The sequence below is a fragment of the Zalophus californianus genome, chromosome 2, assembly GCF_009762305.2.
Source record: "Zalophus californianus isolate mZalCal1 chromosome 2, mZalCal1.pri.v2, whole genome shotgun sequence".
NCBI classification, from domain to species: Eukaryota; Metazoa; Chordata; class Mammalia; order Carnivora; family Otariidae; genus Zalophus; species Zalophus californianus.
Window position 1 is genome coordinate 60,406,105 of NC_045596.1, and position 17,661 is coordinate 60,423,765.

General features: G+C 37.1%; 1 protein-coding gene across 2 annotated transcripts in view; it reads left to right on the top strand.

Moving 5' to 3' along the window:
• USO1 (USO1 vesicle transport factor) overlaps positions 1-17,661 on the top strand; it is a 98,959-nt gene that overhangs the window by 60,878 nt on the left and 20,420 nt on the right. The window contains exons 9-14 of one of the 2 annotated variants that reach the window (XM_027600651.1): positions 7,423-7,601; positions 11,093-11,233; positions 13,281-13,369; positions 13,776-13,930; positions 14,336-14,547; positions 15,986-16,006. In XM_027600651.1, coding sequence (XP_027456452.1) covers positions 7,423-7,601; positions 11,093-11,233; positions 13,281-13,369; positions 13,776-13,930; positions 14,336-14,547; positions 15,986-16,006 — 797 coding nt within the window. The remainder of the gene's footprint in view (positions 1-7,422; positions 7,602-11,092; positions 11,234-13,280; positions 13,370-13,775; positions 13,931-14,335; positions 14,548-15,985; positions 16,007-17,661) is intronic. The other variant, XM_027600652.1, reaches the window with a different exon arrangement.

A 17,661-nucleotide genomic window follows, 5' to 3' on the forward strand; every position in this document is an offset into this window, starting at 1 on the left:
CTGAGCAGGGAGCCCAATGCGGGTCTCGATCCCAGGATCCCGGGATCATGACCTGAGCCAAAGGCAGACACTTAACAACTGAGCCACCCAGGCGCCCCTTAAGTGCTATGTATTATTCAGTAGCATGAATATTCTATGTTCTGTTTTTTTTTAAGATTTTATTTATTTATTGGAGAGAGAGAGAGAGAGAGTGTACACAAGCAGGGGGGAGGGGCAGAGGGAGAGAGAGAAGCAGATTCCTGCTGAGCAGGGAACCCGACGCTGGCCTCCATCCCAGGACCCCAACATCACAAACCAAGCTGAAGGCAGAAGGCTCAAGCCACCCAGGTGCCCCTATGATCTCTTTTTTTTTTTTTTATTGAGTTGACAGGCTGTATCTGTTTTTGCTAATATAAACTGTTGTCGCGAATGGTCTTTATGTGTCTACTTGTATATGAAGTTTCTCTACACTGTATACCTGCAAATAGAATTACACTTTTTTCATCTTTACCACATATTGCCAAATGGCTTTCTTAAGTGGTTTTATCAGTTTGTATATCTATCAACAGTGTTTTTAAGTTTCTTTTTCTTCACATTCTTGTCAGTCTTTGCTTGCCAGTTTATTGGGTGTGAGATGGTATCTCATTGAGATTTGCACTTTTCATTTTGTAAACTAATGAGATTAAGCATACTTTCATGGGAGTTTACGCCCTGATTTTGTTGATTTGTTTGTCTTTTACCCCTCTGAATTAGGGATGCTTGCCCATTTTAGTGTTAAGATTGTTTTTCCTTTTCCAGTTGATTACTGAGAGTATGTATTCTGGATACTAATCCTTTGTTAATTATACATGTTTCAATTATTTTCTTCTAGTCTGTTTATAGTGTTTCTATTAACATAATCACATATATTGGCTTTTTTTAAAGATTGTATTTTCTTTTTTTTTAAATATTTTATTTACTGATTTATTTGAAAGAGCGCACAAGCAGGGGGAGGGGCAGAGGGACAAGGAGACTCCCCACTGAGCACAGAGCCTGATGTAGGGCTCAATCCCTGGACCCTGAGATCATGACCTAAGCTGAAGTCAGATGCTTAACCAACTGAGCCACCCAGGCGCCCCCATATATTGGCTTTTTAAAAATAGTTTATGCTTTTGTGTCTTATTTTAAAAATTTCTCTCTACCTCAAGGTTGTAAAGAGTGTTTTCATCATTTTCTTTTACTAAAGGCTTTGCAGTTGTCTTTTACATTTAATTAATATGGATTTTGCATTTGAATGATGGTATGAGATTTGTAATCAAACATCCATATGTGTGAAGGGCTGTTTCTGAGTTCTCTGTTCTGTTACATTTGTCTCACTTTGCACTAAAACCACACTTTCTTGATTACTAAACCTCATAATATCTCTTCTCTATTAGAATATAGGAAAAATCTTTTATATTGTCTACTTCCCGGATCCAATTCCAGTGTTAGATACCAGCAGGGCATTTGAGAATTCAGCTCAGTTCTGACACTCTCTACCCACAGATAGCATCAGATTCCATAGGTTGAGGGTTTAGTCCTACAAAACTGCCCTCCACCCTCCCCCTTCGGATGCCAGTCACAAGCCCCAGGCTGTTACCTATGCTTCTGACCTACCTCACAGAATTCAGGGAAACACGTTTACCGGTTTATTAAAGGGTATGAATCAACAGCCAAATGAAGAGATATATAGGGGGAGGTCTTGAACAGAGGAGCTCCTGTCTTCGCAAAGCTTGGGTCCCAGCTCAATGACACATGGAAGCATTCTGGTTCCCCAAGTGTGGAGGCTCTCTGAAGAGGAGCAAAAAACTGTCCTCTTGGTTTTTTATGGAGTCTTCATTAAAAATTCTTGATTGACTAAGTCATTGGCCATTAGCTGATTCAACCTCTAGGTTCTCCCGCCTCCCTGGAGGTGGGGAGAGTTCTTGGGGGCACTGAAAGTTCCAACCCTATAGTCACATGGCTGGTCCTACTGGCAGGCAGTGCCCACCCTTGAGTGGGGTCCCAAAATCACCTTCATTAATAAATAGCAAGATACCCATTTCACCTTTGTGGCTCTGAAGGGTTTTCAGGAACTGTGGATAAAGATCAAATATAACTGAGAAATATATTTTGATCATCTGGATGAATTCTGAAACCCTCTTCTCAATTGCCTTAACACGCCTTTTCCTTTTGTTCTTCCATTTGAATGAAATTTGTTTACTAATCAAGTTCTATATATTAAATATAAGTGTGTGTGTGTATGTGTGTATATATATATACACATATATATATATATATATTTTTAAGTAACCTCTGAACCCAGTGTGGATCTCAAACTTACAACCCTAAGATCAAGAGTAACATACTCTACCAATGAGCCAATCCTCCCCATTGGAATTTTTTTGGAAATATACTGGGTTTACAGATTAATTTAAGGAGAATTGTCATCTTCATGTATTGATTTCCCCATTCTTGAACCCAGGTCTATCTCTTAATTCAGATCTTCTTTTGGGTCTTTGAGTCATGTTTTATAATTTAGAGCAAAAGAGTGTTACACCTCTTTTTATTAGATTGATTCCTAGGCATCTTACCATTTTTGTTACCATATAAATGGGATCTTTTTCTTTTACATTCTCAAACTGGTCATTACTTGATTTTTGTATGTTGATCTTGTGTCCAACCACCTTATTAAACCATTAGATCTTTTTTTTTTTTTAAAGATCAAGCCCCACATCGGGCTCCCTGCTCAGTGGGAAGCCTGCTTCTCCCTCTCCCACTCCCCCTGCTTGTGTTCCCTCTCTCACTGTCTCTCTCTCTCTCAAATAAATAAATAAGATCTTTTAAAAAAAAAGTAATCATTTTTCTTCCTTTTCAATTCTTACACCACTTTTCTTTTTTGTCTTATTGCACTAATTAGAATCTTTAATACAGTGTTGAATGTTGCTGGCTTTAATAAGAATACTGATGTCTCACCATTAAATTTGATTTTTGCTAAGAGTTTTTATCATGAATGAATCTTGAATTTTAGTGAATTTGTTTTCTATATCTATGGAGATCATCAGATTATTTTTCTCCTTTAATCTACAAGCGTCTTTTCTTTAAAAAGAGAGACTGCAACTAATATAAGCAAGTTGAGAGGAGGGAGATAGAGGAGAGAGAGAGGATGATCAGTCAGTGATACATAATACCTAAAAAAGGAGGAAGGAATGGAATCCAGAATAGGGGTAGGAGTTGGCTTTTAAGATAGGAAAAGAAGCACATCTTCCATCATAATGGGGAAGGCACAGGTGGAGATGTAGGTCCTTTTTCAGATTTGGTGGTAGGAAGTTGAGTTGAAAATAGAGTCATGTCCTAAGAGTGAAAGAGGAGGACACAGCTGAGAATTATGGAGAAGGTAAGAAGTCTTTTGGAGAATAGGAGAGTTAGTTGACTTGTAATTAGGAAGATTTCCAGGCAGGGATAAAAGCCCCATTGAGGGTTTTCACTGTGATTTTACAGTACTGCACACATCTTGACGAAGTGGTTCTGGCCCCCCACTCCCCATACTCCGCTGCGTAGGTGCGATAGAGAAAAAAAAACAAGCAGTTAATTTTCCACAGGGTTGTGTGTTTTCCGGGAAGTTACTATGAAAAGACAGTAAGACAGGGGAACTTAGTTTATTATCTCCAGAGTGAAGAAATGAAGATCTATATAGTCTAAGCTAGATAGGGAAGGAAGTAAAGATAGAGGCGTTCCTAAAAAGGAAGAAAGAAGACTTGTTGATGGGTTGAAAGTCTCAGGGAAGTCACAGAACAGATATGTTGAGAATACTTGAGTGGAAAAGATGGGAGGTTTTTGTAACGGAGTAAGAATTCTCTCTGACGATGAGGCCAAGAACTGAGAAGTCCAGGTATTAGATGGATTGTCACTGAAATCAAGAGGGACAGCAGGAAGTAGAGAAAGAAGATTTTGAGCTAGATGCCAGCAATGCTTTCAGTGAATGGAGTAGTGACCACAGTTTTGTTACATCACTGCAATTAGTGGTAAGAGATGGTATGGGCAGATGGCCTGATCCTCAAGGAAACAGGCGATTTTGTGAGAACGCAGAGGAACTATGGTCTCTGGAAAAGTACACTGGGCTGGGAGGATCATAGATTCCACATTCTGACTCAGGTACATGGGATCGAGAGCACGAACTGCCTGCACTTTAGAATGTTACAATGTAAGGGAACTTCTTTATTTTTTTTTTAAGATTGTATTTATTTATTTGACAGAGAGCACAAGCAGGGGGAGCAGCAGAGGGAGACAGAGAAGCAGGCTCCCTGATGAGCAGGGAACCCAATATGGGGCTTGAGCCCAGGTTCTGAGATCATGACCTGAGCTGAAGGCAGACGCTTAACCGACTGAGCCACCAAGGCACCGACGGCAGCTTTTTTAAAGAAAAAAACATTTCGGGGCACCTGGGTGGCTCAGTTGGTTAAGCAGCTTCCTTCGCCTCAGGTCATGAACCTGGGGTCCTGGGATCAAGTCCTGCATCGGGCTCCCTGCTCAGTGGGGAATCTGCTTCTCCCTCTTCCTCTGCCCCTCCCCCTGCTGTGTGCACTTTTTCTCTCTCCAAAATAAATGAATCTTTAAAAAAAATGAAATGATTGAGGCTATAGTAGGTTTTATTAACCAATATTTGGGAGTTTGAGGTAGCATCTTGAAAGAGTTTGAAAGGAGATTAAGCATTCTAAGATGAGAAAATGGAAGTGCGTAGGTGATTAGCAAGGTATATATTTTCAGAGGTGACCAAGGAAAACAGAATTTTAAGGCAGGGTAGAATTAGCTAGTCTTTAGGATTGCTAAGTTCCAATGGCTGGCCTTCAAAGCTCTGGAATTCACTTTGCACATTGGAGGGAAGGCCTGCCAGTTATAGTAAGGGCTTTGACATTCTGTTTCCTCCAGAGCCTTCAGATGGTCCTAATGGCAGATCTTATTTAATCGAGATTTATGATCCTGCATAAGAGACAGATACAGTGGTTTCTCCTTAGAAGGTGAGGATCCACATGTTTCAGCAGTATGAGGTAAGGAAGCCTCTAATTTGGAGAGATAGGGACTGGTTAAATCAGAGATTTAAAAAAGAATTTAAAATATGCACCTTCAACATTTTATTTCAAGTCAAATGCAATAATTTGCATTAATATACTGATCTTTGGAGTTAGGGCTGGAACCTTTTCTTCAAATATGGGTGGACTGATAGGAGTTTTTCCATCATCTTTGTGCATCTTTATTATATCACATCTATAATACATCATGTAGGATTTGATTTTTGGCTTCTTTGAAGTGCAAGATCTTTACGGGTTTTTACCATTTTCTTGTTTTTTAGACTTGCATTACCCATATATAACAACTATTCTTAATGACTTTCTTTCATTGAGTTTTGCCAAAGACTTAGTTTTTATAAAAATAGCTCTATAATATAGTCATTCCCTCATATCTATAGGGAATACATTCCAAGACCCCCAGTGGATGCCTGAAATCATAGATAATACCAAACCCTATATATACAGTGTTTTTTCCTATACATACATACCTGTGATAAAGTTTAATTTACAAATTAGGCACAGTAAGAGATTAACGACTAATAATAGAACAATTGTAACAATATACTGTAATTTAAGTTACGTGAATGTGATCTTACTTTCTCTGTCTCTGAAAATGTGCTGTACTCACCTTGCTTCTTGTCATGATATGAAATGATAAAATAACTATGTGATGAGATGAAATGAGGTAATGATATAGGCATTGTGACATAGCATTAGGCTAGTATTATTAACCTTCTGACACTAAATCAGGAGGAGGATCATCTGCTTCTGGACTGCACTCGATCACAGATAAGACCTCAGAAAGTGAAACTGCAGATAAGAGGGGACTATTATTTGACAATTTATATAATAGTTAATTAATAACTAGTACAGATAGCATGGTAGATTTGTAAATCACAAAAGTAATTTACTCTTAGATGCAATAATCCAGGCATGATCCATGAAAGAAAAAATTGATATGTGGGACTTCTTTAACATTGAAAATTTCTCTACAAAACACTGTTAAGCTGCTCTAAAAAATAAAGTCTTTTTTTTTAAGTTTTATTTATTTAAGTGATCTCTACACTTGACATAGGGCATGAACTCAAATGACCCGAGATCAACAGTCGTTATGCTCTTCCGACTGAGCCAGACAGGCGCCCCCAAAATAAAGTCTTATTAATTAAAAAAAAAAAAAAAGCAACTGATTTTTGTAAACATAAAGCTCAACTAGTAGTAAAAGTGTGGATGTACTATACAGAGGAACCTACTAGCTGTGAACATCTAGTATCAATCATATTTTTAACAGAGGAAACGGATCCTTGGTTAAACTAGCACTTGGTAAAGTAGAGATCAGTTGGCGAGCTTTAAACCAACTGAGATAACAGTGTAAGCTGTAGTGTGGATGAAAGTACCCTATAGAATAGTATGTTGTAAGCAGAGATAGGAATAAATGGAGAACAGGAACCAGGAATGATAGGAAGCCTGAGGAGTGGCCAGAGATCTGTAAGGAAAATGAAGAGAGAGTAGTTAGTGTGTTAGAAACCAAGGGAAGAGTAAGTTTCAGGAAAGAGACATCAGGATAGCAATGTCAGGTGCTTCTTACAGATTAAATAAAATATGGTTGATTCATTCAATGAATATTTAATAGTGACCTGATATTTATAGATCTGATATCTCTGTCTCTGCTGAGGACAGAGTAAGTCACTGTATCCTAGTAGGGCATTCACATTCCTGTCTTTATGAATTATAACCTAGTGGAGAAGACAGATACAGCATAATAAAAGGAGCAGGCTTTTGTGAAAGCATGTAGCTGGTGATACTAGCCTGGTCATCAGGTCTTGATGCTTAATCTGGGATCTGAAGAAAAATATGAGTTACTGAGGTGAGTGGATAGTTGAACAGAGTGGTCAAGAGATCATGAGAAAGAGCACACAGCTTGTGGCCTGTGGCCTGTGGCCATCAGGAGTCAGAACAGGCTTTGTGCCTTGCCGTACTGAAGAAATGCTGAGCTTGGGATTTGTCTTTAAAAGTGTTTGGTGGAGGGATCTGGGTGACTCAGTCGGTTAAGCTTCCAACTCTTGATTTCTGCTCAAGCTCAGGTCATGATCTCAGGGTCATGAGATTGAGCCTTGCCTGGGGCTCTGAGCTCAGCATGGAGTGGAGTCTGCTGGTCCCTCTCCCTCCCTCTTTGCTCCTCCTCCCCTGCACGCAGGCATGTGCATGTCTCTGTCTCTGTCTCTCTCCAAAATAAATAAAATCCTTAAAAAAAAAAAAAAAAGATTCTCTTCCTCTCCCTCTGGCCCCTCTCTCCCCCCCCAGCAAAAAGTGTTTGGGGATTGAGTTTTCCTTCAGGTTTTATCAGTCTTAACACTTCCATTTTACATTCTTTTCCCAGGTATAGTAGTGGAAGATTGTCTGATTTTGCTCCAAAACTTGTTAAAAAACAACAATTCCAATCAAAATTTTTTTAAAGAAGGCTCATATATTCAACGTATGAAACCTTGGTTTCATGTTGGAGATGAAAATTCTGGCTGGTCTGCACAGAAAGTGACTAATCTGCACGTAATGCTACAGGTATACTGTAGTTAGACATAAATGTGATAAGAATTTTGACAATGTTCCTTTCAAAGAAAATTGCTTGTGTTTGATAAATTTAGGATGTTGAGTTGGTTTCAGATGGGCTTTAAAGAATCTTTTAATATGAAGATTTGCAGTTATGTTCAGAGATCCTCTGCCATTAACCTCCCCCCCAACTCCCATTGCATACAACCATCGCTCAGCTTCAATAATTAACATCTGGCAATTTTGTTTTGCCTTTTATTCCCCTTTCTTGTCCTGCTGGGTTATTTTAAAGCAAATCCAAATATATAGTGTCCTGATGGGTTTTGCACCCAGAGAATAATAGGTTAGATTGTTGATTTGAATTTTTAAAATCTGATTTCTTCAATTAAGGTTTTAATGTTCAGAATACTACATTCACCAAATAAATTCATTCAGTAAACATTTACTGGGAGCTATGCACTGACTGCTAGGAAATGAATGATAATGTGCCTGCCCCCAAAGATTAATAATCTGTTTTAAATCCAAAATGGGTTAAACTGACACATCACCTGTAATTTTATTTAAGCTTTATGGTGAAAGCTTAGTGGTGATGGATGGTAAAAGTGAAGACAGTAGGATCCCACATGATTTCTGCATCAGAGAATATATGAAATTCCTTGAAGTATTTTACTTACTTATTCCTTTATTACTTCTCAATCCTTAAGTTTATACACTAGCCTCCCAACTTACTGACTCTCTGGTGATTCTTGTGGGTCTTTGAATATCTCTGAATTGTGCCTCCATCTCTGAGGTTGTTTTCCTCAAAACTAGATGGATAGTTTCTCTAGTAATTAGAGTCTGAATATTGCTGCATGCCTTGGGAGTTGGCTATGTAGGGTTGATTGATAATTAGGGTGACCAGATGCCCCATTTTGCCAGGATAGTATTCATTTTGTAATTACTATAACAGTGTCCTCTTTCACTTCTAAACTGTCCCAATTTAGATAACCAATTATAGTTACCCTATATAGAATATGCCTAAGAACAGTTAGGAAGCTATTTTATGGGAGAACATGGATAGAATCTTCCTATTTTATACTCCCCCCTTTATCATTTCTATTTTCATGTGTCGGTATTACACATTTCAAGACTGTATTGGTTTTTTATCCTTTCACATTAGCATCCCAAGTAGTAAGCTTGATATCTTTGCCCAACACCACTTTGTTGATAAAGGAAATTCCTCTAGAAAAGTAACTTTCAAAATGTGATTAGACAGAGTGAAGGGATCTGGTGATGTGCAAAAAGATATATATATATCCTGCCAAGCAGTGAAAATTTAAAGTGCTGGAGGAGTCCATTCGTGTTTTATAGTTTAGGGTACTATGTAAAGAATTATTTTTGAAGAAAATGTCATTGTTTAAAAAGTAAAGTATTATTTTACCCAAAAAAATAAAGACTGGAGTACTGAATATCAACAAAAAAATTCTAGGTACATAATAAATTGTTTCTTTAGGTACTCTTGACTTACAAAAAGTGAATAAAATGTTGAAGAACATAAACTTCAAAATAAAGAAGCTGAGTTTAATTCACTTTAATATATTCTCCATCTCAAAAATTGAGTAGTTGATACATTCATGACCTCACAGGCCACAGGTTATCTTCTGCTTTTCAATCGGTTCCAGTGCTGTTTCTTTGTAGCTTTATGTATGTTGCTTATACTTCCAGTTCTTTATTATGCACCAAATGAAAATGCATCAAAAATGGTGATAAATAGTCCTATTTGGATAGATAACATCATAACTGGAACTAGTCATCATTGCATTTGAAATCATGATTGATTTTAAAAATTCTCTAAGTTGTAATTGATGTGCTTAAGGATATTTTATTCAGATGCTACAGATTAAATTTGGGGGAAGCATCGTCTCAAAAATTTTTTTAGTCATAAAACATTTTAATTTTGTCCTGAAATGATAGTGTTATGACTAGTTCTGCCTCCTATTCCTACAGGCATGTATACCCTTGTAGACCATTTTTTGGACAGATACTGCCAGCAACTCTCAGAAAGCTCATTACCTTATGAGAGAATCCTTTTCATTTTTGGGTAATTCTAGTTATTAAAAACTTAATCCATATAATGGGTCAAAGTCTGCCTTGATATAACTTCTACAAACTTCCCCTTGTTTTGCTCTCTGGGAAAATACAAGTTCATTCCTTATGGTATTACATATTTGAATGTTGTTATTAAGTCTTCCCTTATTTTCTTATCCTTATATTAAGTATTCCCTCCTTCTTCAATCACCTTTTCCTACTTCTCTGTCATCTAGAAAATTGATAATGCTTTTTTTTACATCATCAATAAAGATACCCAACTGCTATTAGATGATATTAAGGAATTATTGTTGATTTTGTTAGGTATGGTAATCCTTTTTATTTAGAGATGCATATAGAAGTATTTATGGGAGAAATGACATCTAGCTTGGTATTTGCTTTAAATATATATATATATATATTATCTATATGTGTGTGTGTGTGTGTGTGTGTATTTTTTTTTCCCTTTCACATAAGGATAAGAGGGGAACAAATTAAAAAAACAAAAAGCCATGGAGGCCTAACTGGAAAGGTCTAAGGATTTAAACCAATAGGTAATCCTAAAGCCTCTCTCTAGTGACATCAGTGTATTAATTAACCCTCTTTTTTTTTAAAGGTTTTATTTATTTGAGAGAGGAGAGCGAGAGAGAGAGAGAGCATGAATGGGGGAGGGCCAGGGGGAGAGGGAGAGGCAGACTCCCCGTTGAGCAGGGAGCCAACTCGGGGCTTGATCCCAGGACCCTGGGATCATGACCGGAGCCAAAGACAGACATCCAACCACCTGAGCCACCGAGGCGCCCCTTAATCAACCCTCCTAATAAAGTATTATCACAATTTCCCATTTGATCTTAATATATAAGGCTTTGTACACACATAGACCTATGAGTGTGTTTTAAAATACAAGATACATATAAAATTATTTTGAAGATCTAACTGTGCTGAACATATTTGGGATGACGTTTTTTATGTTTCTCAGATTTCATGTTCAAATTCAGACTACTCGTAGAGCTTTACGGATTTAATTAGCATTACAATCAGTGAGGTCAACCCCTTGCCTAATGCATAAATCTTCTACCGGGTACATCTTCAGTTGTTAGTTTTAGTCTGTCTTTAAGTATCTCCATTTGAAGGGGAATATATCACCCCTCAAGCCACTCTGTTGTCAGATCTACTCTATAATTAGGTAGTTCATCTTTACTTTGATAAGAAATATACCACCCTGTTCCTTATTCATTCATTCATTCATTTACTGAATATAAACTATGTTATAAATACTGGGCTCATTCTTTGGAATACAAAAACGACAGAGGCAGTGTTTGCTCTGGGAGTTCACAGTGACCCGAAGGAGACGTAGACATTCTTGTTCATATAGATAATTTCCCTCAAGACTTTTCAAATCTTTAAAAGACAAATTTTGTTTTCTCTCTCCTTCACAGCTTGTTCGTGTACTGGTGTCTCCCACCAACCCTCCTGGTGCTACCAGCAGCTGCCAGAAAGCTATGTTCCAGTGTGGCTTACTGCAGCAGCTTTGCACCATCCTCATGGCTACTGGAGTTCCTGCTGATATCCTCACTGAGGTAAACCATGTGGAGGCAGGGGCTACTCAGTGGAAGTTGAAATCGGGAATCCTAAGAAGAAGTAGATGTCAGCTAAAGGAAAAACAGTAAAAGTTAACCATTTTCACATGTTAAATTCCTTATTGAGCCTACTAAAACGTAATTAGCATAATGATGACAGTATTCAGCCCCAAAGGTATACTCATTCCTCAAGTTTAATAGTATATAAATAATGTGAAAGCTTACAGGATTTCTCATTAATTTTATTGTATTCAACAGGAATGCACAGTATGATTTATGTTTTCAATTTTGAGAACAGTGTGACTTAGTCAAATAAGACTTGAGACTTAAGTAGTCTTACATATTCCTAGAATTGTAAATTCTTTTTCCCTGATGTTTGGCATTTTTTTGTTTCCTACCTAATAAGAAAAGGAAGTTAGTTTGAAAAGAAAGGTTGAGTTTACTTCAACTATTTTTAAATTTTTCTCAAATTAACACATGCACCTTAAAAGAACAGGTGATAATAAAATCTCTGTAACCGAAACCTCTGTCTTTAGCCTCACTCCTCCCTGACGTAAGTCTTGCTTCCTCTCTGTATAACCCTCTCACTTGACTTCTGTCACCCCAGTAATTTGTGTTTAAATCAGTAATCAGGGTTTATAATTTTATGACTATATAAATACTGTTCCCTGCTAAGCCAGAGCCCTGATACCTTTTTTAAATATCCCTTTCTCTTTCCTGAGTTGTAGTGGTGTTCTTTTTTCATCGTACCTATTTTCTGTGTGCCTGCGTATTAGTATTACCACATGCTTAACGTGTGGTTTCCATCCGAGGCATTTTTCTTCCTGGGAGCCTTCCATCCATCTGCTCCAATATGGGCTGGTTATTCTCTCCTGTGCACCTCTCTTGTCCTGGGACTTTCACCAGCCCCCTAGGATCTCTTGTTACTTTTCTCTTGACTTAAATCCCTTAGTTATCAGGCCATGTCTTTACCCACCCCCCCCCACCTTTTGGCTCATTATCTTACTTTACTTAACTTCCTGAAAAAGGTAAATGGCAAGAGAATTTGTTTTTAGCTCTTTGATGTCATTCCTCTACTTTCACAGTTACTCTGATGTTTGGCTATGTATGGATTCAGAGTTGAAAAATAATAACACTCAACTTTCAGAACGTTATTTCAGTGCTGCCGTTAAAAAATCTGAAGCCATTTTTAATCTTAAAATCCTTTTTTTTTAAAGATTTTATTTATTTATTTGACAGAGAGAGACACAGCGAGAGAGGGAACACAAGCAGGGGGAGTGGGAGAGGGAGAAGCAGGCTTCCCGCGGAGCAGGGAGCCCGATGCGGAGCTCGACCTGAGCCAAAGGCAGATGCTTAACTGAGCCACCCAGGCGCCCCTAATCTTAATCCTTTCTATGTAACCTTTTTTTCTCTAGAAACTTTTGGGATCTTCTCCTTCTTTCTCGTTTCCTGAAATATCCTGATGATATGCAGTACTACAGACTTTTTTTTTGTTTTGTCCTCCCCAATTATTTTTGGCACTCACTGGGCCCCTTCAAGCTGTAGACATGTGTCCTTCAGTTCTGAGAATGTTTTTTCATATTTCTTGATAATTTTTTTTATGTTCTGTTTCTGCAGCTCCATTAAAAGATTGTTGGACTTTCTGTGACCCTAGTTTGTCTTTTTATTCTATTTTCTTGGAGGTATTTTCAACTTCATCCTTAAATTGAAATTTTAATTTTTATATTTTAAGTTCTCTGATTTTATCCTAAAGCATCCTTATTTTGTATAAATAGATTCCGTCTCTTAGAGAATACTATTAATTTTAGTTTTTTGATATTTTAAATGCTTATAGTCAGGTGTTATTTCTAATTAAAGGCCTACACTTAATGTTTTAAAATGTTATTTCAAAAAAGCGTTAGAAGATTATAATGCTGTCACTGCTCTTTTTGGTGTCTGAATTTTGGCATTTAAAAGCAAAACACAGAAGGATACAACGTTTTCTTCTTTTGAAAACAGGTTTTCTTCCTTGACTTTCTCTAAATTTTTATTTTTCCCCCCTTAATAGACCATTAATACTGTATCAGAAGTTATTCGAGGCTACCAAGTAAACCAGGACTACTTTGCTTCTGTAAATGCACCTTCAAACCCACCAAGGTAGGCGAAGGGAACTCTTGAGAATCCCTCTGAGGAAGTCAAAACGTACTCTGGGTTTTTAGTATATCTCATATATACCTCTTATTCTCTTAAGAAGTTCAACTGTATGTTTTGAAACTAGAAATTATCTGACAAGATATACGTGTTGCTATTTTAAGAGAGTTTTTGTGGTCCTTGGAGCTTAGGTATTTGGGCTCAGATACCACTCTTCCAACTCCTCTTCCGTGCCTTAAGCAAACGGATCACTTGTCTACGCTGCAGTTCTCGTTCCTGTGAAATGGAGATGGAAATAGTAACTTGCTGGCCTTCTGGTTATAGTTCTGCAGTCAGCAGCAGTGACTGGTTATTGATTCATGCACTTGGGTTGCAATGTTTCTTTTTGTTCTTTTCTTTTTAAACTCAACAGACCAGCAATTGTAGTTCTTCTGATGTCTATGGTCAATGAAAGGCAGCCGTTTGTACTGCGCTGTGCTGTTCTCTATTGTTTCCAGTGTTTCTTATATAAAAACCAGAAAGGACAAGGAGAAATTGTGTCAACGCTTCTACCTTCCACTATTGATGGTAAATAATTTTGTTCTAATTTCTGTTTTAAAATGTAAATAGTCTTTCAAGCTGTTAATGATAAAATATATCCTAAATGATAAAAGACCCTGGATGTGGTGGAATATTTAAAATATGGCATTTCCTTGAATTTGCTTTAGAAATACAGTTTTTAATTAAGACAGCAACTTTCTGGAATATCATCCCATCAATTTGATGCCTAAAATGTTCTAATATTTCTTTGTCTTTCTACCCTTCTTCCAAGGTTCCTTTTGTCATCTTTCATTTTGTTTTGAAAAGCAAACTTTTACACATGTAATTTAATACTGCTAATTAACAAATTTTAAAATAGTATTTTGTACTGTTTGTGTGTGTCTGTAAAACAACATTTGATTTTTTATTATCATCTGCCTGCCATCTTTGTAGCAACAGGTAACTCAGTCTCAGCTGGTCAGTTACTCTGTGGAGGTTTATTTTCTACTGACTCACTTTCAAACTGGTGTGCTGCTGTGGCCCTTGCCCATGCTTTGCAAGAAAACGCTGTCCAGAAAGAACAGTTGCTCAGGGTTCAACTTGCTACGAGTATCGGCAACCCTCCAGTTTCTTTATTACAACAGTGCACCAACATCCTTTCACAGGTAATGTGGCGAGTGGAACTCTTTAAAGGGGGGAAGGTCTCAGCTGTATATTTTTATGGCAGTGATACAAGGATTTAAGAAAGTCGTTAGTAGATGCAGATGAATAAAGAAAGTGGTGTGGACTTATATGCTCACTGGCTCATCGTAACCAGAAACAGTTTGTGGAGAGAAAGCAATGAATATTCTTACACGAATCGTTTTGCCAAATAGTTAATAAGGTCTGCTTCATGATAGAAACACATACTCTGGACAGAAAGGTGTTTTGTTTTGCTTTCTGTTTCCTTTTACATCATCCACAGTGTTCTTGCATGTCCTCTTCTTCTGCTCCGTAGCCAAATTTGCGTCCGTTTATAAGAGGGCATAGAACACAGTGGTTCATAGCTGTGTGCCTCCCTCTTTCTCTTCCCAAACCAATCAATCTTCCTTTCAGAAAACAAAGGCAGAATACCAGTCCATTGCTTATATAGTTAGCCATTGTACTCCTTGATGTTTATGCGCTCTCAAATCATCAGAACCCTAAGGCACATAATTTAGCTAGTAAGATAGAGAAAAATATAACTGTTTGCATTCCTCTAGACCCCTAATGAGAACAGCAAAGCTTCATTGAAGTGTGGATGCAAAGATATTTAGGAATGTCACTTACTCTTGGATGATTTGTCCCCATGCACCAGCCTTGCTATTGAACAGTTCAGGTTTACTCGTTAGCAAAACCACAGTCATCAACATTCAGAATCACTTGGAGTAAAAATGTACTTAAGTCTAAAATTGTGCTGTGCCCTGGAATTTTCCAATTTTCCTGCCTCCCTCTCTGTGATAAGGTCCTGTGTCCTTCTTAATTTTTAATTTTGTCACACTCATTGAATTGTTTTATTGTGAGGTTTTAAAGAGACATCAGTGCCATCCACAGGAAGCAATAAATTAAAGGTGAAGAATTATGAAGAATTAACTATAGTGAAAAGAGGGTTGTACACTCCCTTTGTTGTTTAAAATGTTTACTTAGACTGAAAGTTTATTTTGTCTTGGAGTTATCATTTATTTCTTAGTGATTTGAAAAAACTACCCCCAAATATTCATATCCTTATGTATTTAATACTTATTCTCATGTTGCTGTCTTTTGAAAACAGCTTCTCGTAGGCCAAACAGCAATAAACTGACCACTGCCACCAGAGAGTTTGCTCTACCATTTTCTTCACAATTAATGCATAATGAGAAATTCTCAAGGTAGTGGTGTCTTCCCACTCTGAGTCATCACAGTGCTATAAAACTGATCCTTTCACCTCCGAAATGTAGATGCATTGTTACATAATAAAAGATTTGAACTGTCCTGTCCCAAAGTATTGGTGTGGGTCTGTAGAGACCATCTGTGAGGGATTTTTCTAGATTTAAATTTTTCTAAAGCAGTAATATTTATGAGTAATTTGTAATGTATAATTTGCAGGGTGATAAGATCGACAGACGGGTATGTATTGCTTGTTTAAGCTTAGGCATTTCCCTCTTACAACAAGGCTTTTCTTTGTCTTGGGTTTTGCTGATGGTTTTTTTTAACTGCTTGTTTGAAGTTGTATTCTACTCACACTTTCATGCGTCAGCAAGTTTCTCTCTATCATAAGTGGCTCTCTGGTTTTCCTCCGTGGGATGTTTTCTCCGTGTAGTGGTGTTACTAAGAACTGTGGGAATGAGGCTGAAGCTGTACTTGTGCTTCCTTTGGGTATGCTTGCACTTTCTGGAATTCCTTGGTTTGGGTTTTTTTGTGTTTCTTCACCTAAGCTTGTTTATTTCCTCCTGGAACCATTTCGAAGCTAGTAAAATTTAGGTTGAAGAATTTTGTCTTTAGCTAGTCAGTACATGAAAGAATATGATGACTTTTATATTACTTAAATTATTGAAAATGTACAATAGTAAGTATAGTTTTGTAATTTGAAAGATTTTTGAGTTAAATATTATGGGTAATTCTGGATGTAACCCATATGGTACAGTTACCATGGGGGGTTAGTTTTTGATGTGTGTGGGGGAGTGTGATTTGTGTTTGGTTTTGATTTTTTTTTTTCTTGGGGAGTGTTTGGCAAAAATGGAGTGTACCTGAATATTTATGTTTGGTCATACGTTCCATTGTGCAGTGTTGATAGTAATAAACTGAAGCCTGTTACGAATTCTATCTTTGTGTATAAGCATGACTTAATACCTGTTAATAACACACACAGACATACTTGGCAGCTTTAGCTTCCAGAATTTTTGATAGTAGGTATTTTAAAAGTATACATCTCAATCATTTAGAAGGGAATTTTTTGGAGATATAACTTACACACAGTAAAATGTACAGACCTTAAGTATTCAGTCAGATGATTTTTGATGGGTGAATATACCTTTGTAACCACCACCCAGAATAAGATGTAGAACATTTTCATAATCTCAGTTCCATCATGCCCCTTTCCCATTAATTCTGTATTCCCAGAGGCCACTGCTAGAAAGTGAATCTAATCATAGTACTCTAGAACCTCATTGTAATACTTGAAGGGTAGAAGTTTAAAATGTTAGCTTTTTGTATTTTTATAAACAATGTAAAATACTAAACTTGAAATCCACAAAGTAGGAATAAGAGGGATTTTTATTTAGAAAATAATAAGGAAAACATAATAGCCTATGTTAAAGGTAAGATGACTCAGCTTCATTTATTTTGTTTGTGGTTCTCTTCCATCCTGTAAAATCTGTGATTTCTAGTAACTAAACCCACAGAATGTGCTGAAATTATAATTTCAGCATCCATTTGTTTTTCCAACTCTCAGTGGTTCATACACTCTTGGGGGCTGAGAAAAGATATGTACTTTTTCTTGACTTGAACCTATAAACATTCAAATATAAATATATAAACAAAATGAATAGTTTCATAAAATTATACTAGAAAGTGGAATGTGGCTTTTTTTTTTTTTCTTTTGGGCTATTCTGGGTAATTATCTTGTGAAGACTCCATCAGAAGGTCAGAATGCAATGACATAGAATGTTTTGATAGCCTTTAAGGTCTAATTTCTAATTTTATTTTTTGGAGGATAGAGTAGCTTGATCAGGATTTTGTTGGATTGATCTTACTGACAGTTTGTAATTGTACACCAGACAAAT